This window comes from Cibotium barometz, chromosome 63, assembly GCF_041138505.1.
Source record: "Cibotium barometz isolate CiBa-2024 chromosome 63, ASM4113850v1, whole genome shotgun sequence".
NCBI lineage: Eukaryota > Viridiplantae > Streptophyta > Polypodiopsida > Cyatheales > Cibotiaceae > Cibotium > Cibotium barometz.
Window position 1 is genome coordinate 34,503,359 of NC_141108.1, and position 25,366 is coordinate 34,528,724.

The following is a 25,366-nucleotide window of genomic DNA, read 5'->3' on the forward strand; positions in this document are numbered from 1 at the left end:
TTGTACCATGCCATAAACACCACAACAGAATGCTGTTGCAGAAAGGAAGAATAGGTCCTTGATGAAGATGGCCAGATGCATGTTCAAGGACAAGGGTTTGCCTCATAAATTCTGGATCGAGGCAATCATGTGTGCTACATATGGTTTGAACACATGCCCTACAAAAGCAATGAAACCATCACTCCGTATGAGCCCTCGTATGATAAAAAGCTAAAGTTGATTACTTCAGGGTTTTTGGTTGTCTTGCATATGCCCATGTGCCTCATGTCACCATTTTGAGTATCTCCAGAATTCATGTGTGTGGAAGGGCTTTGGATGCCCAAAAGATCAAGAATGTACAAGCTTTAGGAATGGGGGATTATCCAGTACAAAGGACCAAGTGTTCGTTAGCATGGTCCGAGCACTCGAGACAGTTTCTTGGACACAAAAATCGGCTTTGGAGCTCAAGTGTCAAGTGGAAAGTATGTATATGGCGAACTCTTGAGGATTTGGGAGAGATCAAGCAATGAAACAAGTTTCTACGTGGTGCTTACATGTATTTCTCATGTGGTGGAACACAAAGAGATCATCTCCTAAATTTTAGGAAAGTTGCTATTTTTAGCAATCTCCGATGGAATTTCCATTCGCATGATTACCTCCGAAACTTGGCAAAGATCAAGGGTTACCAAAGCACCGTTGTGAAATTAGCTATAATCTGGGATATTTTTAGAGCTGAGGATTGTGGAATTTTTGGCCTTTGGATTTGGGACATATGGCAGATAAGAGGATAGAAGTGAGACAAGTGTCCTCAGACTCGTCAATTCAGCTCTACACACGGCATTGTAGCATTTTGAATATGAGAGAGTTATCTCTTGGGCGAGTCTGAGCTTCAAGCAGGCTTTTGGAGGCTGAAAACTCACCATTTCTCCTCATTTCTAAGCCATCCAGCTTGGGGAAGATGATTTTCCTTGTTCTACACCATCTTGCACACCCCGGTGGCTGAATTTCAGTAAAACTGTCCTAAAGCTTGCTGAAATTTCTGGTTTTATGCAATATACATGCTGTTTTTCAGGTTTTGGCACTCATGGATGCAACATGTAGGCTGTTATACACATTTATGCCCTCATGGATGAGCCACATGGGCTAGTTTACACGTTTATGAGTTCATGAATGAACCACATGGACTGGTTTACAGGTTTATGAGCCCGTGGAAGAGCCATCTGGGCTGTCATACAAGTTTATGCATGTATGGAAGAGCCATGTGGACTATTATACATGTTTATGCGCCTATGGAAGGACATGTTGGATAGCCATATTGATGAAGGATAAGTTTATGATTGTATATGGATAATCTGGCATCTCCCATGGGGAGTGTAAGGCCCTCAAAGCTTGTACATGCTATATTTCTCCTTGGATAATGAAATACTCCAAAGGGGGGGTCGGCCCATTCTGGCCTCTATGCAGCGTTATATGTGCAACTTTTATTTTCAGCTTTGTGGTTTGTTTAATGGTTGTGATTAAATGCCGAAATGTTTAACTGTGCTCATGGTCAAGCGATGCGCACCCACTCCTCACGGGCTTCCCGGGCGAGTTACATTGGTATCAGAGCATTGTTAGAATTTATTCATCTCAGTGTGTTTGGGCTATGCCTACTTTATTGGGCATTTTATGTATTTTTCCCCTTCATTTATGGGTCGTGGACAGTCGGCCAGTTCTCACTCATGCACTACATAAGGAGGCCTCCCATTTCTCACTTTCTCATCCAATCCCTTGCACAAGTTCAACATTCTCTTGCTAGCCAATTGCCATTGTAAAGCTTCAAGCTAATATAAAAGGTGACCTTGTCCACAAGCTCTCTCTTGTCTTGTTTATGCTTCCACCTGTGCATTCTCCAACAAGCATAAGGGTTTTTATCATTCTTATGTGAGAACGATCTTATTAAGGTGCATACTATGGCCATTGATAGGATTATACATTGCAGTACCACGCATAATGGGAAGTGAACATTATGGTTTCTTAAAGATTGTGAGGAGGCGTCTATCTTCTATCTTTGTATTATGGAAGCTCCTTCTCAAGCTCAAAGCAAGCTATAATGCAGTTCTATTTGTCTCATGGCTTCATGGTGTTTTCGCCAAAGAAGAAGAGCTAAGTATTCTTTGAGGTTACAAAGCTATTACTTTTTGATTCTTCATGGTTTATGTGTTTTGAACACCTAACCCTTGTGTGTAAATGCAAGGAGAAGTGTTGTATGTTTTTCTTGAATGTGTTTCAAGAAAAATTCTTTTCATGGGTAAGAAGCCTAGAATCTAGAGGTCATCTCGATTGTGCGCATGATGCTCAAGGACTGCAATATATATATATATATATATATATATATATATATATATATATATATATATATATATATATATATATATATATATATATATATATATATATATATATATATATATATATATATATATATATATATATATATATATATATATGGTCATCTTGCATTCTTTAGTTTAATGGCTTTACCGCCTTATGGCTCCCTTTAATGGGATGAATTCTTATCATGGCTCCCTTTATTGGGATGGATTATGTTTTTGGCTTCCTTTCTTTGGGATGCATTGGACTTATGGAACTCATGATTACCTCATGGATCGAGGATTTCTAATGGCAGACAAAATGTTGTAAAACTATTAGTGGCCAAAAGCCTATAAACTATGTCACATGTGTAGCAGAAATGTTTATGGAGCAGCAGGATATCTATGCCTACGAGTGATTCTTATCTTATGTTACACGCTTGAGCCCACCTCTCCTCCAAGGTGTGTGGTCAGAGTACCAACATGGAGTGCAAGTGGTAGAGTGGACATGACGCCTGATTGGCAAAGGACTATGTCTACGCGCCAAGGGTCATGTGGACTGACACCTGGTTGGCAAGAAACTTATTTCTACGCCAAGGGTCATGTGGACTGACACCTTGTTGGCACGGGACTATGTCTACGCCAAGTGTCAATAGACTAGAATCTAGTACGCTGATCTACATCCACGTGCACGATCAATCGGTCTTCTATTTCTCGACCTAGTGTTTGCATATATAAGCATGGAAACACACTCTGTGCATCCTCAAGGCTGTGGCATTTCACATACATATCAATGACTGTATTACCAACATAAGCATTTGACTCGGATATGCTGGCTGCAATGTGGCCATGAATCAGCTTGCCCTCTCCAAGGGCCTCTGTCATAGCGCATGCTTTGAGTACAGCAACAAATATATGCTGGTCTGGTTTGACATCAGACATTTGCATAACTTGATACACTTTAATAGCTTGAATAGCTTTTCCATGCATAGTGTATGCTGAGATGAGAGCATTCCATGTAAACACTGTGGGCTCAAGTATTTTATCAAAAACATGAGTTGCTTCCCACAAACTCCCACATAGGGTGAACATGCGTATCAGGTGGCTTCCTAGAAACACATTGTCAATGAAACCACACTCTTCTTCCTGATTTAAGATCTTTACTATTGATACATCCTTGCAAAAGATAGTACAAGATGTCGGTTGATGGGATAAGCCCCCCATGGTGCATGCTATCAACAGCTTGAATAGCTCTATCAAGATGGCCCTCTTCACATAGCTTCTTAACAAGGTCAAGAGAGTGAACGCCAAAACTATTATGGCCCAAGCCTGCATAAACAGTTACCCTTTAGGTCAACAACATGTACTCTAGAAATGTGAATATGTAGGCCACAACAACAGGATGAAAAAGCAATACTGTATTCCTGCAATCAAAACCTTATTCTCGAAGATAGAGTACGTAACATCTGTAGAGAATATAATTTCCCTTTTGAAGTATACCTCTTCAAGCCTGCCCTCATCAGACACCTCTATTATTCCCCAGCATGCTGTTCCATCTCAAACCTATAAAGAAGGGAGTACAGATCAAAAACAGGACATGAAAACCAAACCTTTAGGTCAGATTGTAAAATATGAGCAACTGCATGCATTATTCTAAGCATTATCCTATATTGCTCCTGTGTCCTAGTCATCCCATTGCTGATATATTTATCTATAGGAAATTTGCTGACACTTTTGCAATGAGAAAATTTTTAAATAATGTAGAATAGATCATTTTATGCATTTACTTGTAGAACCCATGCTTAGAATTTCAGTTATATTGAATTTTTGAGACTATCTCGTCTCGCGCAATTGATGGGAAGTGATTATATCTTGATATATGGTTTGAAGCTTTACAGTTGAGCACAACTTTTGAGAACCCGGGGGGAATGTCACCATTTTGGGCATCTCTAGAATTCATGTGTGTGGAAGGGCTTTGGATGCCCAAAAGATCAAGAATGTACAAGCTTTGGGAATGGGAGATTATCCAGTACAAAAGACCAAGTGTTCGTAGCATGGTCCAAGCACTCGAGATGGTTTCTTGGACACAAAAATCGGCTTTGGAGCTCAAGTGTCGAGTGGAAAGTATGTATATGGCGAACTCTTGAGGATTTGGGAGAGATCAAGCAATGAAACAGGTTTCTACGTGGTACTTACATGTATTTCTCATGTGGTGGAACACAAAGAGATCATCTCCTAAATTTTAGGGAAGTTGCTATTTTTAGCAATCTCCGATGGAATTTCCGCTTGCGTGATTATCTCCAAAATTTGGCAGAGATCGAGGATTGCCAAAGCGCCGTTGTGAAATTAGCCATCATCTGGGATATTTTTAGAGCTGAAGATTGTGGAATTTTTGGCCTTTGGATTTGGGACATGTGGCAGATAAGAGGATAGAAGTGAGACAAGTGTCCTCACACTTGTCAATTCAGCTCTACACATGGCATTGTAGCATTTTCTTGCTTATTTTGAATATGAGAGAGTTATCTCTTGGGCGAGTTTGAGCTTCAAGCAGATTTTTGGAGGCTGAAAACTCTGATTTTTCACCATTTCCAAGCCCACCGTAGCCGTCCAGCTTGGGAAAGATGATTTTCACTACTCTACACCATCTTGCACACCCCGGATGGCTGAATTTCAAAAAAACAATCCTAAAGCTTGCTGAAATTTCTGGTTTTATGCAATATACATGCTGTTTCTCAGGTTTGGGCACTCATGGATGCGACATATAGACTGTTATACAGATTTATGCCCTCATGGATGAGCCACATGAGCTGGTTTACAGTTTTGGCACTCATGGATGCAACATACAGGCTGTTATACAGGTTTTTTGAGCTCATGAATGAGCCACATGGGCTGGTTTACACATTTATGAGTTCATGAATGAGCCACATGGGCTAGTTTATAAGTTTATGAGGTCGTGGAAGAGCCATATGGGCTGTCATACAAGTTTATGCACATATGGAAGAGCCATGTGGGTTGTTATACATGTTTGTGCCTATGGAAGGACATGTTGGATAGCCATATTGGATGAAGGACAGGTTTATGATTGTATATGGATAATCCGGCATCTCCCATGGGGAGAGAGAGACCCTCAAACCTTGTACATGTTATATTTCTCCTTGGATAATGAAGTACTCCAGGGGGGGGGGGGGGGGGGGCGGGGGGGGGGGGGGGGATCGCCCCATTCCGGCCTCTATGCGGTGTTATATGTGCAACCTTTATTTTTAGCTTTGTGGTTTGTTTAATGGATGCCGAAATGTTTAATTGTGCTCATGGTCAAGCGATGCACACCCACTCCCGCACTTCCCGGGCGAGTTACACCTCAATAGATGAGAAGCAAGCTTGATGAACAAAATGTATTTTCGTGGGACAGTGGTGGTGGCAAAAGCTACTGTCCAACCAAAGGAGTAGAGATGTGGTCTTTGCTGAAAATGTAAATCAGCCTATGGCTGGATTTGGTAGACAATTGTACGGGGATCAACAAGACATGTTTAAAGGGCTACTTCCACTTGCAATTGATGGTACGGCAGTACGATTGTCGTGTGCAAGACATGTGCAGGCTGATCCCAGGGCTGATCCCTGAAGGGGCAACACATAAAGAACCAGACTTAAACCTCATTTTGGAGCAGTTGTTGAAATTGGCAGGGAAGGAACTAGTGGTGGACAAGTGAGGCTGTCGGTTAGCACTTGAAAGAGAAAAGACACCTGTCGGCTGCAGCAATTTCATGAGGATTTTTCCAAGACTTGGCCGACTTGGCCGACCAACAGTCGGCCAGTTCACCAGTAAATCCCAAGACCTATAAAAGACAATGATGCTCATCGTTTTGAAGTATTCAGCCCAGCCAGGACTGGGTCTTAGATTAGCAATAGATTAAGTGTTTTACCACCTTTTGAGGGCAGCCATGGGCTAGCCAAGATTGTAGATCCTTTTTGTACCATATGAATATACTGAATACTCAGATTGTAGATCCTTTTTGTATGCATAGCAGGGGGGACTAGAGGAAGTGGGGGGGTAGCAGTACTGTTAAGGGAAGATTTACGGGAGGCAGTACATGTGATGCGTAGAGGTGCAGACGCACGCTACATGTGGCTCAAAGTGAGCACAAATAGACCACGGGACATTTACATTGCAGTATGCTACTTCCCACCAGCACATTCCAGATACGCTACGCCGGGAGAATCACCATATATATGCCGTTGTACAAGGACATCATGAGATTTGCGAGCTTGGGAGAGGGAGATGTACTACTAACGGGGGACTTTAATGCACGTACAGGCTGGGAACAATCAGCTCTCTATGCTACGGATGAGCCCATGTACCACGAGCTAGCAGCGGATGAGATAGGGATGCAGAGATCTGCCCAGGACACAGGAGAGGTGACAGAATATGGGAGACACTTCCTAGCTTTGGGGAGTGCACATGGGCTAGTTATCTATAACGGCCTATCCCGTTGGCCAAGTTCAGATGCTCTCACGTGCTAGAACAAAAAGGGAGGAGCTAGTACAATGGATTACCTGATGGGCTCACCTACCTTGATACATGATATACAGGATCTCTCCATTTCGGGCAGACCCATTGGGATAGCAGCAGACCATGCATATTTGACATTTTTTGTGACTTGTGGATATGTTAGAGGCACACAACCCTCTAGTCATACCAGATACCCAAGATATCACTTTACTCGGGAGACCTCTAGGGTGTATGGCAGTGCGGTATATGATGGTCTATTCGCTCTTGACCCGAGCAGTCCACTTAGTGAGCTTACGAAAGAGTTGGCAGATGTATTACATGGTTCAGCAGCATATGCTTTCCCGTATACCCCCCCTCTTTCTACCCCTCCTCGCCATACGGCCCCACGGAATGGTTGGTATGATGATGAATGTCGCGAGACTCGTGACCGCTTGCAGCGGGAGATCACCCTTGGCATCCACACACATAGACAGGCTAGAACGCTCTTCAAACGCCTTGTGCGGAAGAAGAAGCGGGATTACCTGGCCAAGCTTGAGATGGAGATATACCAACTGTTTTTAGGGCAGGACAGCAAGAGGGCGTGGAAGATGTTCCATGAGCAACAACCACCCACACCTATCACAACACTTGAGGCATGGCATGAATATGCAAGAACTTTATATGAAGTATTAGGGCAGCCCCTCATCCGTCACGCAACTCGCCTTGATCATAGTACTTTTGTCACCATTCGGATGGTTTTGGATACTATTGACAGACTACGTAATGGAAGAGCCCAAGACCAAGATGGTCTGGTGGCAAAACAATTTTCACATGCCAGAGATGTATTGGCATCACTGTTAGTACACATGTTTAACAAGGCCATTTGCGAAGGTTTCCCAGACAGTTGGTCGGCACATACTATTGTACCTCTATTTAAGAGTGGTGACCCCATGATACCAGGGAACTACAGGACCATCATGATTGGCCATTGCTTGGCCAAGATATTCGGATCTATTTTGGATCGAGAGCTGAGTAGATGGGCTGAGACACATGGACTCAAAGCACCTGGGCAAGCAGGTTTCAGATGAGGTTTCACGACTTTGGATCACATATTTACCCTCAGGGCTCTCATTGAGGAGGGACAAGCAAGGGGGAAGAGGATATATGCACTTCCGCAAAGCCTTTGACACGATGCCACATGCCAAACTCGTGAGGAGATTGCATGACATTGGTGTTCCCGAGGAGATGCAGTGGGGCATTTATGCATTATATGAGGCGGTGATAGGCAGAGTACGAACTCCCGGAGGCATGTTGGATACAATGACTAGCACCATTGGGGTGAAGCAAGGATGCCTACTGTCACCCACCTTTTTGGACTTTACATTGATGAGATATCCGACTACATTGACAAGTTGGGGGGGCAAGGGACCAGTCTGGCAGGGGTTTGGATACCCATACTACTATATGCCGATGACATTGTACTTATTGCAGACTCCCTTGAGGGTTTGCAACAGCATTTGGATGCTTTGCAATTGTTTTGTGCAGATAGGGACCTCATAGTGAACCTTGGGAAGACTAAGATTATGGTCTTCAATACCGCACAGGCCTAGGTGACTAGATCCGACCATCAGTTCACTTTTAGAGGTGAATCAGTGGAGTACACCAGGTCATGTGTACCTGGGAGTCACATTCAGCGGACCACAGTTCTCTATGAGGCAGGTAGCAGAGGCTAGATTGGCACGTGGATATGCAGCCCTAGTGGCACTAGAGAAAAAATGTGCCTACATTTAGTTTCAAGAGCCACGCACCAAACTCTGGTTGTTTAACACATTGGTCACACCTACACTCTTATATGGCTCTCCCATATGGGGACCCAACCTCTACCACACGAGCAGGGAGCCGCTTGTCGACCAGGTCAAACCAGAGAGAGATTTCTATGATGGATGGCAAGTACTAGAGAAACCACTGGTGACTATGATCGCACGCATGATTCGGAGCAAACCATCAGTACCTCATGAGATTGTCAGAGCAAAGATAGGAGCCGCACCAGTGGTTACCGAAGCCATGTTCCAGTTAGTGACATTTTTGTAGAGCATATGGGAGATCCCCAGACAGAGATACCCACACCTAGCACTTATCTCTTCCAGGCAGTTAGCAACAGACGGCGATACACGATGTTGGTACACCCAGTTGTGTACCTGGTTGAGATTACATGGCATGACGATTGATGCACTCCCTCCATTTGACTACAGCATGGACTGCCCCTTCTTGGACCTTAGTCGCTCTGAGTAGAATAGGGTGATCAGGATGGACATCGTGAGGCTAGATGCAGAAAGGACATGGTCCAGCCCCCCCCTACCACTAGGCACGAAGATGGCCCACTATCGGGACCATTTTCTACATCTCTCCCCAGATGGCTTTGTGACACGGTATACATGCATGGACACCCATCTCTCACATGGCATTCCCAGTACCATTGGACAAATCCGCACTTCATCACATCAGCTGAGGGTAGAGACTGGCAGATACGAGGGGATGAAGCCAAAAGACCGCCATTTGTTAGCTATGTCACCAGTGTTAAAATATTGCATCTTCTTATGCTGTCGTGGAGGTCCTATCGGCCTGTTTCTACAGCCGACCTGGTTCATGCACAAGTATATAAGAGTTTCTCTCTTTTATTCGTTCAATCATCTTACAGTGCCCTATTTGCTGGCTCTTGTACTCTGTAACCTCAAGCTAATAAAGCTCTTGTTCTTGCTTGCAATCTTTCTCTCTCTCATGTTAATTTGCTTCCGCTTGTGCACATTCTTTCATGGTATCATATGCTTAGGCTCTGGCTGTTGCACAATCTGCTTCTCTCCTTCTTCAACTATGCCTTGCGTTTTCTGCTTCCCTAGATTCTCCAGGCTGTAGACAAGTGGCACATCAGCTCTTCTCCCTCCAAGATCCCCTCCCCCTTTCAATAGGAGGTTCCAGGTGGTGTGTTTTGGGTTTCTTTTGCTGCTGTCCAGCCTACATCTTCAAAGGGGGCTACGAGTCCCTAATTGGATCCTGTGGAAAGGTGCTTGAGAGAGCACGTGGATTGCTTAGCTACTGAGGTTGTTTGAGACAGCTCTTTGAGACGACAGATATGGGTCCCCCCTGCACGAACAAGGAGGACAAGCTCAATTGTTCAAACTCTGCAGATTATGACATGGTTTCTTGAGCTTTGTGGGTTCAGATCACAACATGTTCCCTCAAGTTTGATGATCTGTGTACTCTTCTCTTGGAAGAGGAATCCATCCTAGTTTCACAAGGGAAGTTGACAGTTTCATCGTTTATTGGACGTGATCAGGCACTTGCGACGGTGCATAAGAAAGTTCGGAGTCGGTGTTACAAGTGTGGTAAGAAAGGCCACCTGTCAAAGGATTGTCAATCAAAGGACAAAGGCAAAGCCAAGGACAAGGGCAAGTCTTCAAAGAAGGGCAAAGACAAGTCACAGGACACTGACACAGACTCGTCTAGTGATAACCCCAGCTCTCCCAAGGCCTTACAGACTGGAGAGAACATGACTGGTGTCCTGCTCTGATTCTAAGGGCATCCCCCCGCGTGCTGTCTTCCAGAAACGGCTTGTGGGCAGGAGAGGGGGCTTTCAAAAGCTCTCTTATATTAAATCTGGAGCATGGGACCCGTGTGTCGGAGTTCCAAGTATAAAGACAGGCAAGTTCACTTGATGGTCCGGATGAGTTCCAGGATCAACCAAGTTTCCTTCATGGTTCGGATGAGTTCCAGAACTATTGGTCAATAGAGACTACGGACAGGATGTGTTCCATGTTCATTTGTTCGAGGTTATAAGATGTGATGTGTTCACAGTTCTACTTTGAGTTTGGAGCCAAGCAAATTTTCTTTTGCTTTTTACAGTGGCATTATGTTTTTTGAAGACAACAAGCTGACATGTGCATTTTCCGAGGTGTACTCACTACTCGCCATGCTAAGGTGTCCATGGTCACACCTTCATCATCAGTTTTCTTCTGACTTTTTTGCACACTTCAAGATGCAAAGGGGGTGTTAAAATATTGCATCTTCTTATGCTGTCATGGAGGTCCTGTTGGCCTGTTTCTACAACCGACCTCGTTCATGCACAATAAAGCTCTTGTTCTTGCTTGCAATCTTTCTCTCTCATGTTTATTTGCTTCCGCTTGTGCACATTCTTTCAACCAGGAAGTGGAGTCAGAGGAGCACTACATATGCCGATGTACTGTGTACTATGAGATACGAGGGAGATACTGGTGTCAGCGAGCCATGATAGATTTTTTCAGGGCCAGGACCACCCCGGCGGATACGACCAGGACCTCCACTACCCCCTCGGCGAGCCAAACGTCCCATAGACCTCCTTCAGGAGGAGTCACCCTTGACAGAGCCATAACACTTTGTCGAGCGAGACGCCCACGCTTACCAAGACCTTGCCCACAGCCATTTCATCACCAATGGATTAGAGCCATCATCACCCACCACAGGAGACGACTGCCCCGCCACTTTAGTTTCTCTATCTTACAGCACCCCATACGTTTGAGATTGTTTATGGTAAGGTGGTTTTGCCACCCATCCTTCGCAAGTTTGCCCATGGACACGTCCTGAAGCTAGTCGAGAAGGGGTTGCCATAAAAAGATGACTAGAACCAGGGATTTGAAGCATTTGCTGCTGTTTTGGCTAGTGTGGACTAGGAGAAGGGGACAAGGAAGGACTGTCGGCTGCACAGGTGCATCAAAGCTTTATGAGATATAGTCTAGTCGGCTAGTAGACCAGCTGTTGGCCAGTACTCCAAGAGTCCAAGAGCCTATAAATAGGCCTGTTTGCTCATTGTTGTGGTCATTCACTCCCTTTTGGAGTGGGTCCTTAGAGTAGGATTGTTTTGGTGTATTCCACCTTTTATGAAAGGTAGCCTATGGCTGTAGATGTAACTATATCAATATATTGAATTTCCTCTCTCTCTCTACTCTTCCTTCTGTCTGCGTTTTTGCATCAGCATGTTCTAAGTGGTGTTTAGGGCTGAAAGAAGACCCCCAGAGCTTCCGCGTGGTATCAGAGTATCAGGCTCAACAAAGCTAAACACTGATTCAGTCCCATATGATGGTGTACAGGTCCAAGGTACAGGAAAGTGCATGAGTACGAAGCCCAAGGCAAGGAACACAACAAGATCGGGAAGAGCTCCCTGGAGGTTTGTTGGTGGTGTTCCACAAAGCCAGAGGGGATGGCAGTCTTGTGAGCCAGATAGGTTTCCGGGCAACGGTCCCAAGGAAGGATTATCCTCCAAGGGGTGATGTGAGAGTGCCAGCTGTTTAGGACTGTTTTAGATCACATATTCCAAGATGGTGTTTAGGGCTGAAAGAAGACTCCCGGAGCTTCTGCATGTAACATTGGTATCAGAGCATTAGGCTCAGCAAGGCTAAACACTGATTCAATCCCAAATGAAGGTGTGCAGGTCCAAGGTACAGGAAAGTGCACAGGTACAAGGTCCAAGGAAAAGAACACAAGACATGGAAGAAGTTCCTAGGAGGTTGGTTGGTGGTATTCCACAAGGCCCAAGGGGAATGGAAGTCCTATAAGTAGAGTGCCACTTGGGAAACACTAGAAAAGGCTTTCAGGTAACGGTTCCAGAGGAGGATGATCCTCCGAGCGGTTGAGTGAGAGTGCCAGACTCAATATTCAAGAAAGAAGACTATAATATCCAGCCGAAGTCTTCGTATTGGAGGATCCTGTCACACAAATGTTCACACCGTCTTCTGTATCATCCTGAGTTTCGTGAGTTTAGCAATCCACTTTAATACTTCAAACTTTAAAGAGATATGAGAGAGGGATGAGAACTGTACACCGTATGGGGTCCCGAATTACCCACTCAAGGGCCCCCTATCCCGTTACCGAGATAGTATTTGCTTTATTATCTTTAAAGAGACTGACGGTGTGACTGACGATAAGCCAAACGCAAGACCTCTGAAGACCAAGTGTTGGGCTCCTATGCAATTTCCAGATGCATCACATTCCACACAAAAAGACTTTTGCAAATCCGGAATGATCAACACTGGACCATGAGTAGTTGCATCTTTCAATTTGAGAAATGCATCCCTCTCTACATTAGTCCATTTGAACACGGCCTTCTTCTTTGTCAAATCAGGCAGAGGAGAAGCAATCCATGCAAAGTGCCGAATGAACCTGCGGTAGTAAGAGCATAATCTAAGAAAACTACGGATCTCATGCACCGAACTCAATTCGGGCCAATTCCGAATTGCATCAATCTTTGCAGGATCCATCCGCACTCCATCTTTGGACACAATATGCCCAAGATAATGTATCTCTGACAAGAAGAGCTCACTCTTCTTTGCATTTATGAAGAGTTTATGCTTATGAGTTCTTCAAAAACAATGGCCAAATGAGCTCTATGCTCTTCTTTGGTCTTCGAGAAGACTAGGATGTCATCAAAGAAGACACCTGTAAATTTCCTGTACCCACGGAATATGCGATCTATCATTCTATTGAATGTAGCCGAGGCATTTGTAAGACCAATAGCCATAACAAGATACTCATAAAGTCCATATACTGTCTTAAAAGCAATTTTGTGTACATCCTCAGGCACTACACGCACTTGACGATATCCACTCTTGAGATCAATTCGGCTAAAGCATGCCGATCCATCTAACTTGTCAAGGATGTCGTCTATGCGTGGAATCGGAAACCGATTCTTGATGGTAAGCTTATTCAAAGCTCTATAATCCACACATACGAAAGAATCCATCCTTCTTTTAAGCCAAGAGGACGGGTGAACAATATGGAAAAGAGCTTGGTTGAAACCCTTCTCAAGAAGCTCATTCACTTGCTTCATGATCTCCTCTTTTTGGGATGCACTTACACAATAGGCTGGCTCCTAGAATATGATAAGAAGTCCTCTTTTCATAATATAAATGAGAATGATTTATGTGTTTATTTTTCAAAAATTTTACCAAGGAAAGCTCATCCATTAGGAACTCAATGGAGTCTTTTTGGGCCCTTTAATTTGCCATTGCCTAATGGAGGTGATTAAGAAATAGACAAATAGGGAGATTACATGTGGACTGACACCAATGGTTTGTAAGAGCCTAGAAGGTAGTGGTCAAACTTAGAATAATAGGCTAAATAGGCTCTTTTTAAATTTTCAAAATCAACTAAAACTCAAAAATTCAAAACGTATATGCATTTTTCCGCTATTTTATATAGAAAAAGATAGCTGCAGCCTGCCAGCAGCCTGCAGCCATCATTAACTAAGGCCTCCAAAGTGATAGAGGCCCAAAAACGAGTTCCCATGCATTCAATGCACATTCCCCTTCACTTTCCACTATCCCTCTCTCCCACGTTCCCTCTACCCGGCACAAGATCAATGCGATGATCTTCAGGTCATACGGGTGGCAACTCATTTGGTAACTCATCAGCAAAACAATCATTGTGCTCTTGCAAAACTTTCAGCCTATCATTACAAAGAGTGTTTATATGTATATTATTTTCCTCAACATGATCTCGTACAAAAATCAAGTACACAAAAACACTCTTTTTCATTACTTTCTTAATTTGTACATGAGATACAAGGGGGAATGGTATCACCCTCTTCACCAACATCAATTACATGCTCTCGGCCTTTATGCATGAAGGTGATCATGTTGGTCTTGTAAGCCTTGCACGGATCAATACGTGTATGCCAAGGCTTTCCAAGCAATACATCACAGCCATTCAAAGGCGCCACAAGAAAATCCTCATAACATAGCCTTGAATGTGTATGCGCAACTTGCCAAAAATAGGCATGACCTGCACCTCTCTATCAACAAAGGCAGTCCCTGCTTCAATTTGAGGACCCATGTCCTCCACTTCAATACCCAAAGCAGTTGCCATCTGTGTGGATATGAAATTTTCAGATGCATAATCATCAAACATGAACAAAGCAGGCTGATCCTTGAGTTGTCCCTAAGCTTTACATACAACCCTGTCTTTGCTATCATGTGAAGTGTTGCCCTGCACATCTGGAACCATATGCACATTAGGCTTTGATGCATTTGCATTATCACGCTTCTTCTTGTTTGGGCATGCCTTTGCAATATGCTCGGTGCTACCACAAGTAAAGCATTTCCCCTCACTCATATACTGCTTTTTCTGCTCCGGAGTGAGACCATAGTCTCTCAGTTTGAAGGGACACTTCTTGGTAGTGTTATTTTCAGCCTTTGGACCATGTTTATCTTGGTTTTGGTCCTTTTTAGGTGGCTGTCCATCATTTTGCAGGTTTTGGACAGCCCTCTCTTTGCCTTGAAATGAGGGTTTAGCCTTATTGGATCGACTCAATTTGAGTCCCAATTGCTCGGTGGCGGTGGCACAGCTGCGACTGCGATTAGTTGGTGTAAGGTATGACCAGGATACATTTGTAGTCCCGCTTTGTACATGGGTTGCAATCCCGATTGAAACCTTCTCTTCCTTTCCACCTCGGTGACATGCATAAATGGAGACACCTCCAAAAGCACTTTCCAAAACTTTTGATGCATTTATCGATTCCCCCTCATTTTGCTTCACCCAATCCCACTTCATTGTTATCTCATTCAATGCATTGGGAGGCAAGAATTAAGCATAGAACCTCTCCTTGAACTCTTCCCATGATCTAACAGGATTCGGTGAGAGCTTCTCCGTGAGCCACCAATGGGCAGCAATGCCTTTCATGAACATGCTTACATGCCGGATCATGGATTTTTGAGTGAAATCCTCATCACTGAAAGCAATATCAAACTGGGCAATAAAAGCAAGTGCCTTTGATGCATCATATTCCCCATGATATATGTCAAACTTCATAGATTTGTCTCCGGCTTTGAAGTCACGAGACTTTGATGCATGTGCCTGCATCTCAACATGTTTTCCATCATATTTGTCCATTGGGACAGCCCTGTGACTGGCATCATTTTAGGACCAAAAGGTGATGCATAAGGCATAGATACATGTGACCTGTAAGCATGAGGCATGGCTGGCCCTTCAACATGCATTGATACATTTTCAGCCATAGCTTCTCCCGTACTTGATCTTGGGAGAATCAAGTACATAGTGTCATGGGCATTTCTGACCAGATTTCCATACCAATGCATATGAATACAATATTGCAAACAAGTGGTTGTCGTTGTAGACTTGCAATCCACACTACCCTCTCAAGTGCCCATGTTCCCTACCATCTGCTCTCTATTGTTCCACCAACACATGGTAGCAACAATCTGCAAGAGAGCACGTAGGACAAGAGAACACTACACAGGGTATGTGATTTTGTAATCTGGTTCCTCCCTCCTGCTACTTGCTTCCATATTTAAGCATTAAAGCTTACCAATTGCAAGTAGAGTCGATGACAGCGGAAGTCTTCGCGATAGAAGCCCTTGGAGTGTTGTGATCTTTGATTTGTCTCCTTTCTTCATGACAAAAGTCTTCAAGAGGATGAAGGAAACCTTGGGAAAGCTTCCCCTATGGTTCAACTTGAGAAAGAAGGGCTGAAATTAGGGTTTTCAGCAAAAAGACCAGAAATTACAGCAATAAAGAGAGCTGTTTTGCTGAATTTCAGTCATTGGGAGTGTGTAGGAGAGTGATTAGCATCCGGAATCACTCTTGGAAGCTTGAAAATCACCTTAGCAAGCTTGGAAATGGAGTTGGGAAGGAGAATGTGCAGAAAATTGCAGCCCAATAGCCCTCATGAAGGAGGCGCCAAACTCTAGAGAGAGGAGGAGGAGTGACATGGTGAGTTGTCTAGTGTAGGTGGCAGGTAGGTGCTTTGTGGAGCAAGCTAGAGTGGACACATGGCTGGTTACTCCCTTTGTACAAAGGAGATAAGGTCTGGGCAGTGGACATTGGGTTATGTCCATCTCGGGACATCAGTGTGTGTGAACACCGGGCTGGTCATAATTTATAAGCAAGTTTTGGTCGCCCAAAACTTAATAAAGTGTGTACACACTCACTTCTAAATTCGTGCTAACTCCTAAGGCCAAGTTTATGACCAATACTTACCACCTGTCACATGCCACATAACCATGTCAGCAGACAGTTTCACACGCACAATTCGCGGGCGGGCGTCCCCTTACCCAGAACTACACATTGGTCAAGCAAGCATGAAAACAGCATGCAATTTCAATTGCAAGCAAGCACATAAAGATGCTATGCAATGCAGCATTGGTATGGACAATCCCCGTTCATGAGACTATACCAAAATAGACGTGCTCCAGGCAAGTACACGAGGTACCAGACCCAATGGAACACCAATCCACCAAGCATTTCCGCGCATGTACACGAAGGCACAAGTCCCAACGGAAAGCCAAGTCCACAGTATCACATGAGTGGCATCAATCCCCGGCATATACAACTGCCATCATGAACACCAGTCCAATGTACATACATGATAAGAAAGCACGGGTGGATCAATTGGGTGGCCAAATGGTGACACAGCCAATCCAAAGGTGTTTTCCAAGGCCTATATAAGGCATCTTTGCTCATTGTTGTGGTTCATTCAGTCCAGCTAGGACTAGGTCTTAGATTAGCAATAGATTAGGTGTTTTACCACCTTTTGAGAGGCAACCATGGGCTAGCCAAGATTGTAGATTCTTTTTGTACCATATGAATATACTAAATACTCATCTCTCTCTCTCTCTCTCTCTCTCTCTCTCTCTCTCTCCCCGTCACCTGCACCTGCTGCCCCCCCCGTCACCTGCTGCTGCCCCTGCCCTCCTGCCCCCCCCCCCCCCCGCTCTCTCTCTCCCTCTCTCTCTCCCCGTCACTTCCTCTCTCTCTCTTCCCGCCACAGACCCAGCCCCCCCCCTCTCCGCTCTCTCTCTCTCTCTCTCTCTCCCCGTCACTTCCTCTCTCTCTCTCTCTCTCCCGTCGCCGCTGCAGCAGGGCCTGCCCCTCCCGTCGCCGCTGTAGTAGCAGCCCCCTCCTCTGCTCCTCTGCTCGCCCTTACCCTCTCTTGAGTAGGGTTTAAATTCAGTACCCCCCTGAGGGGGAGGGGGGGGGCTCCCTGTGGGCTATTTTCAGCACCCCCGTGATACAACATGGCCCCTAAACTGAAGTCATTTGCAACCATGGCCTCGAACCCACCCCCCCTTCCACCCCTTATCAAACCTCAATCCCCATGGGAGATCTTCATCATGGGAGAACTGAAGAAATTGCAGCAGGAGGTCTCCACCCTCAAAACTGAGCTGACACACAAGGAAACAAAGATTGCCAGTCAAGAAACAAGGATTGCTGGCCTCGAAGCTCAATTGCAGGACATCAAGAACAAGCAGGAGATTCAGGAAGCAGCCCAAGAAGCAACCCAAAAAATACAGGAAACACAACAAGAAAGCACAAAACCTCAGGTAAAATCAGAGAACTTTGTCAGTGAAGTACTGTCAGTCCTGAAAGAAAATGAAAGGGTCAAAAGCCTGGAAACTTTTGTTCGAATTGGGGGCTTGCCAGAAGATTGGTCAGTAGGTACCAACACAGATGAACAGCTAGAGGGATACATCTTGGATGTAGATATCATAAAGGAACGACTCACTAAAGTGGTACCTTTTATAGACCTTGGTGACCCAACTGACATTCAAATTAAAGGGAAACAGGCTAGGGTTCGATACTATGATATGATTGATAAGATCAAGGTAATGAAGCAGACTAAATCATTGCAAGGTACCTCGGTGTGGATTTCTGATGAGTTGACCCCACTACAACTAAAGAATAGAGCGGGGGAACTGGCCAAAGTCAGAGAAGCAAGGAAACAAGGGAAGTGGGCGGTCTATAGAGGAGGAAAAGCTATCATCAAAGATTTTAAAGCTCCACCCTCCTTTTGAAGGACATGAACTTGATACTTATACATATCTAATCACATTAAGCACATGGTGATTTTACCATTGTAACATGTAACTCTCATGAGTCATGAGAGCTTTGAAGTTAGTTTCTTTTTGATCCCACATGCACTTTTCTTTAACCGATACCCCGAAGTGGATTGTAACCAAAGATGTATTCTGATCTGTCCTATAGGTCAGCTTTGGCCTCGACAGGACGTTAATATATCTTTCTTTCTTTCTTTCTTTCTCTCTTCTCTATCCTATGTATGCGTTTTGCATCAGCATGTTCCAAGATGGTGTTTAGGGCTGAAGGAAGACTCCCAGAGCTTCTACATGTAACAACAATCCGCAGTGGAACATGTGTTGCAACCAAATAGACATCATGTGAATGCTGAAATTCAGCAAAATGAGTAGCTTGTTATGCATGATGTAGTAGAAGAGGTTGTGAGAGAAGAGTGGATAGCTCTACCGGAGCTTTCAAAGCTTACTTGGCTGAAAAAGGCATTAAGCACCAGTGTACCATGCAATATACACCATAGCAGAATGGTGTTGCAGAAAGGAAGAACGAGTCCTTGATGGAGATGGCCACATGTATGGTCAAGGACAAGGGTTTGCCTCATAAATTCTGGATGAGGCAATCGTGTGTGCTACATATGTTTTGAACAGATCAATCCCTAGATGGCTGGTCTGAACTTTGCAAGAGAACTCTCTCAACTCCTCTCAGTAGCATGACATGGGTTGGTTCTAGGAATGACACATCATGCCGATGTTGCTTGATTGAGTAGCTTGTGTGATGTTGATGAGCCAAGCTCATTTGAAGAAGCTCAAGAACATGAGCATTGGATGGAAGCTATGTAGGATGAGATGAATGCCATATATAAAAATGGCACTTGGGATTTGATGGCTTTACCTCCTAGCAAGAAGGCAATTGGCACTAAGCGGGTATACAAAGTGAAGAGGAAAGCTTATGGTATTGTTGGCAGGTACAAGACAAGGCTTGTGGCCAAAGGATATGCTTAGCAAAAGGGCATGGACTATGATGAAACTTTTGCACCTACTTCCAAAATGACCACCATTAGATGTGTGATTGCTGCCCATCATGGTTCAGTTGGATATTAAGACAACCGTTCTTATTGGGGATTTGCAGGAAGAAGTGTATATATCTCAGCCCATTGGATTTGAGGCAAAGGGTCTATTGGGAACCACCGCCTTACCAATCATAGATGATGTGAAGTGGGCTAGGCAAATATACAAAAAAGTTGGAGTGATCTATAGGATGAAAGGAAAGCAAATTGGAGAGTATGGGGAGAGGTGAAGGAACAATTTCAATTACATGACAGAGACCTAACTTTCGTGAGGAAAAGACTAGATTTGTGGCCTAATACTCTGGTTTTCCAACTACAAAGACAAGGCGTGTGTGAACCCACTCTTATCACTGAGGAAGTATGTGTGTGTGAACCACCTCTTAGAGGGGTATTACTAATATCTAGATATTTGTGTGATGTGACATAAGCAATGTTGATAGGAGGAGAACCTTTGTACTTGTAAAAGGTACATGTACTTCATTAGCTGTCCATTATTTGCTTGCCGACGCTATCTTCGACGTATTGTTGTCGTTTTTCTCTTGCTCGCCAATTGTGGTACATGTGCATCACCTTACTAAGCTAAGCTAAGCATTTAGCTGCAAGTAAAAACGAGCAAGCAAAATCGCCATCTGATGCTACTAATGTAGCCACCTTTCCCATCTCATGCACCCGCTAAAGATGCTGTAACTATTTGGCCCTCCTAGCTCTATTCACATGATGGAACCTTTTCCTGAGATAGAAGAAGGCATGGGAACAGGGACAATAAAGTTTGCACATGGAAAAGCTCCAATCTTGATCAAAAAGCGGAGAAAAGCAAAAAGTCAAACTGTGTTGACCGCGAGCCAGGAGCGCCACTAGTAAGAGGAGACTAAGCCGGACCAAAAAGCCAAAAGCTAATTTTTCAAAAAAAGCAACTCTAGGGCCAAAAGGCAAGGCCCTAAAGCCAGAAAAACAAAGCATAAAAGAACTTCGAAAAGCTGGTCTTATTTGAGCAATATTTTATTGCTTCAAGTGAAAGACATAAAGCAAAGCAAAATGGAAAGCAAAGTGTAGAAGGCAAAGCAAAAGCTTGGCTAGCTTTTCTAGCTAAAAGCAAGACCCCTCCTCAACTATAAAACAAGCGTGAACATCTCCTCTTGATCGTCAACCAAATCGTGGAGTTTATCATCGTTGCCTGCGCTGATTCAGAGCACCTCCATCGACTACTATGCCACATCATCATCTGTCCGTACGACTGTACGGACACCTGGAAAATTTGTCGCTTGCCCTATGCCATGCCTACTGCAGTTCTGCTGCCAACGTCCGATCTGCTATCGCCTGTGCGGTACTGAGCTACTGTCTCCATCTACTGCCCAGTGCCGCGTGCAACCGCCCTGTGCTGGCTGCGTTGCTTATACCACCGCCGAGCACTGTTGTGCTATTGCTGCCAGTGCCGCCCTTTGTTTGGTTGAGCCACCTGAACCGCTGCCCAACCGACGCCACCTGTGCCATCTGTTCAACGCAGCCGCCAGCCATCGTCACCTAGTCACCACCCGCCTTACTCCTCCTGTGCCCGGCCAACGCTGCCAGCTGACCACTGTTGCCACCTACTTGGCCACCATTGCCTATTACCACACCACGTCATCCAATGGATATCGTGTTACCACGTGGATTGGTCCAGCTTCATCATCTACACCTGTCTCCTGTGCACCTTGTGTGCAACCTTCTCGATTACCTGTAGTTGTAACAAAGTTTGCCAAAACCTGTCCACATAAGTTGATATATTCTCTTTGTTAAGCTATCTCAATGTAGACCATCATTGTCGAGCCTTAGCTTTGTGTTGTGAAGGTAGGAAATCTTTCTTGATGAGCTTCTAAAATCTCTTCCAAGATTTTGGTTTGCATTTGCTGGTTCTAATGACGTTCCACCATAATGCTACATTGCCCACCAAGTGATTAGTAGCACATTTGATTTTGTCTTTCTCAAATAATTTCGCCCCTGAAAAATAATCATCTAGTTGACTGAGCCAAAGAAAGTATGGTGCAAGTGTCCTTCTTGCCATCAAAATTATGGAAAGTAAAAGCTTTGCGGCTAATCTTCTTTTCTTTTGTAGATTCTTGAGCTCTGAGAGTCGCTTGTACGGTTTCGGAGTCTGAAGATGAAGCATTGACATGTCTATGCCTCTTTTTGTGGGATAACTTGTCTTCTAAATCCGGACTTGGATTTGGATGTGGACTTGCATTTGGACTTGGATATTGGATCTGGTACTAGCGCGGTTAAGAGATTCTTGTGGGTCATCCTCGTGGTGTGCTCGGCATCATAAATCTTGTACCTAGACATCGACATTGATTTTGACTTACATCGGCATATTTGTTTAGTTTTGTGTTCATTGTTGTATTTATCCTAGCTTGCGAGCCCGTGGATTGCTCTTGAATAAATTCCTGAAAGGGGACTGGGCTTGTTCCCCGCTCAGTGTGTGTGCACCGTGCAAAGTTCCCTAAACCCTTCTCTCTCTCCCTGTCTCTATCTTATCTCTCTATATTTCTATCTCTTGGATACATGGTGGAATCTGTCACGGCACGCCCCGCTAGGCTTATAGTGGAATCAAAGGAGGACTTCCTTCAAGGAATCTTTCTTGGGGTGACAACCATGTCGAGAGTAGAGGGAAACCAAAGGCCTAATGAAGGGAACAACTGTGAGGCTGATCCAGGACTTTAGGATGGGAACCAGGGTCGTCGATCCATTACTCATGAGACCGCGGCCATGTCATCAAAAGAGTACCATGATTTTTAGCAATTCAGGCATTTGCTAAGGGATGAGGAATTCCTAGCTTGGAGAACAAAAAGGGAACATGACAAGAGGACTCAAATGTTTGAAGATTTCATCAAAGATAGAGCCACCGAAGCCGAAAGAGTTTGAAGTCGCCAAATCTTACTTCAAGCCAAAGGAGTCTCTATGGTAGAAGGATCTAGAGCCACTAGGTCTACTTCCCGCGCAAGAATCAAGGAGGCTACCCATAGGCCTCCTCTCTCGGATACAGCCTCCTCAAGACAAGCAAGAGAAAGGAAAGCTAAGGAGCCCACATGAATGGGTAAAATGGACTTCAAGCCAGGAGAGAAGAGTGTCAAGTTCGTGGTATCTATGAGAGCCGGATACACAAAATCCTTTATGCTTTATCAAGCAATTCGATGCCACTTTTGGAGGAGAGCACTTCTTTGGAAAGTCCAAACTTCGTATGGTTCGCATGCATTTGAAGGATGCCGCCTTGAATTGGTGGCTAAAAGTGGTACAAGAAGGGACCGAGCCAAAGATATGGACCGACTTCAAGGTTATATTCAATAAACAGTTCTTACCCGCAAATTTTGAAGCAAATGTGCAAAAAAAATGGGATGAGGTAAAACAGAAAGTCGGTGAGAATGTGGCTACTTACCTTAACAAATTTTCTGTTGTTTCATTGAAGTTTACTTCATATACTCCAATTCCATCGCTAATGGAAATGCGGAAGTTTGTGAATGGACTACAACCAAAGCTTATGCAAGTACTTTGGAGGAAGCCCAAGAATAAGCTTTGCAAGCCAAGGCTTTGTACATGCCTTGGATGGAGGACAAGACAAAGAACGAAAATCAGGATCCACCTCAAAAGAAGAAGTTTAAAGATTGATCCCCATCTAGAGCCGAGCCTCAAGAGAAGAAGGATATGAGTGGGGACAAACCTCCACTCTTTCGAAGAAAATTGTCCCTCGAGCAACGTGAAGAACACGCCAAAGAAAAGGAAGTGTTTTCAATGTGTCAATGTGGAAAGTGTTTTCAATGTGTCAATGTGGAAAGAAGGGACACTTGGCTGCAAATTGTCCCGACAAGCCAAAGCAAGGAGACAAAGAGATCGGAAGATCATCAGATTGACATCCTGCTAGGAAGTTTGTCGAGAGGAGATTGCATTGAAGCAGTCTTGTACCATGAGGGCCCTGCTGTGGCCTATGAAAGTTAAAGACAACAAGGTAGCAAATACACTATCTCGAAGACCCATGAGCCATGCAGTTTCTACGGTTTATGGATTTTACTTTGATGAAAGATCTTTATGCTACCAACAAGGATTTCAAAGATGTTGCAGAATGAAGATTTGGTGACTTCTTATGTCATCAAAGAGGGTTTTCTTATGATGCAAACCCATTTATGTGAGACAAAGGATTTGAGGCCAAAAGTGATCAAAGAATGCTATGCTTCACCCTACATGGCATCTTGATTGCAACTCAAGCTTTGTAGAGCTACTCCTATTTGGCCTAGCGTGAGAATGGACATTGAGCTATATGTTCCAGAATGTTTGGTTTGTCAAAAGGTCAAGTTTGATTGACAAAAGCCAACAAGATTATTGCACCCATTGAATGTTCTATGGGAGAGTATTGCTATGGATTTTATCTTTCGTTTACCAAAGTCAGGATATGGGAATGATGGTATATGGACCTTTTCTAGATTACTATGAAGATCAACCATGTATGTTATCACTTGGGCCTTCCAGATCATTGGAGGATACATAATTCCTTCCATGTCAGTTTATTGAAACCATACACAGGATTACCCCCAGAGGAGCCTGTATTGGAGGATCCACCAGAGGTGGAAGAGCCAGAACAAATTGTGTTTCATTCTGTGAGAATTATTTGCTATTGGATGCAATATGGATGAAAGAGGAGTTCTTCAAGGATTACCCCCAGAGGAGCCTGTATTGGAGGATCCACCAGAGGTGGAAGAGCCAGAACAAATTGTGTTTCATTCTGTGAGAATTATTTGCTATTGGATGCAATATGGATGCAAGAGGAGTTCTTCAAGGACGATCCAGATATACTTCGAGCTTATGAGAAACCGGTTGGTCCAGATATATTTGAAGTCCAAGCATAGACATCTTGCGAACAAGACAAATTCAAGAGGGAGGGATTATACCTCTAGACCTCTTCATTGTATATATATTGGAATGGAATTGATCGTTATCTTGCTTATGTAATGGTTACTTGGACATGCTCTAGTTTGGGTGGCAACAATGCCAGATAGCCCAAGGAGCAAGATTTGTATTCGAGTGGCAATGATACCAGATGACCCATTGGATGGACTTTGTGCCAAATATCTTGGATTCCACAGTCGAGCGGTCATTGCAACCAGATAGCCCAAATGATTGTATTGGATTTCATAGTCAAGCGGTCATTTCAATCAGATAGCCCAAATGACTGTATTGGATTTCATAGTCGAGTAGTCAATGCGACCATATGGCCCAGATGACTATCGATGAACTCTCGCGCAGTCCTAGTGACGAGATAGCCTTGAGGATAGATTGAGCAGTTTCCGATGAAACTAGACAGGCCAATCCATGAACAAGAGGATCTTTACTTGTACACTGCATACTGATGTATGTTTTAACTTCTTTGACTTTGTGTACTATTTTTTATGTGTGGACAATGCTTGGATTTATGGCATGTGATAGTCCACTAGGCTCCAAACTACCTGGCCAGTACCTGGAATACCCAATAGACGCGAACGATGCATACTTGTTTGTTGACTAGCTTCTGTCTAGTTTTGGCAGGAGGTATGTGGGGTTGAGCTGTTAGGGTTAGGGTTTGGAAGGCACACTAACAGAAAACGTGAGAGTGAGAGAGAAACACGACTG

The 25,366-nt window shown here is 44.1% G+C and overlaps 2 protein-coding genes across 7 annotated transcripts in view; one reads left to right on the forward strand and one right to left on the reverse strand.

Moving 5' to 3' along the window:
- LOC147603983 (pentatricopeptide repeat-containing protein At3g03580-like) overlaps positions 1-25,366 on the reverse strand; it is an 85,295-nt gene that overhangs the window by 34,483 nt on the left and 25,446 nt on the right. For all 6 annotated transcript variants that reach the window (XM_086795899.1, XM_086795902.1, XM_086795901.1 and 3 more), the window contains one exon: positions 3,831-3,893. In XM_086795899.1, the coding sequence (XP_086652025.1) occupies positions 3,831-3,850 (20 nt within the window). In that variant the 5' untranslated portion in view covers positions 3,851-3,893. The remainder of the gene's footprint in view (positions 1-3,830; positions 3,894-25,366) is intronic.
- Positions 17,574-18,862, forward strand: LOC147603984 (uncharacterized). Its single transcript, XM_086795997.1, has one exon. The coding sequence runs from the start codon at positions 17,877-17,879 to the stop codon at positions 18,651-18,653; it is 777 nt and encodes a 258-aa protein (XP_086652123.1). The 5' UTR covers positions 17,574-17,876; the 3' UTR covers positions 18,654-18,862.

Bases quoted from the DNA above. Each gene is read 5' to 3' on its own strand.
- LOC147603984 (XM_086795997.1), top strand. From the start codon at position 17,877: ATGGCCCCTAAACTGAAGTCATTTGCAACCATGGCCTCGAACCCACCC.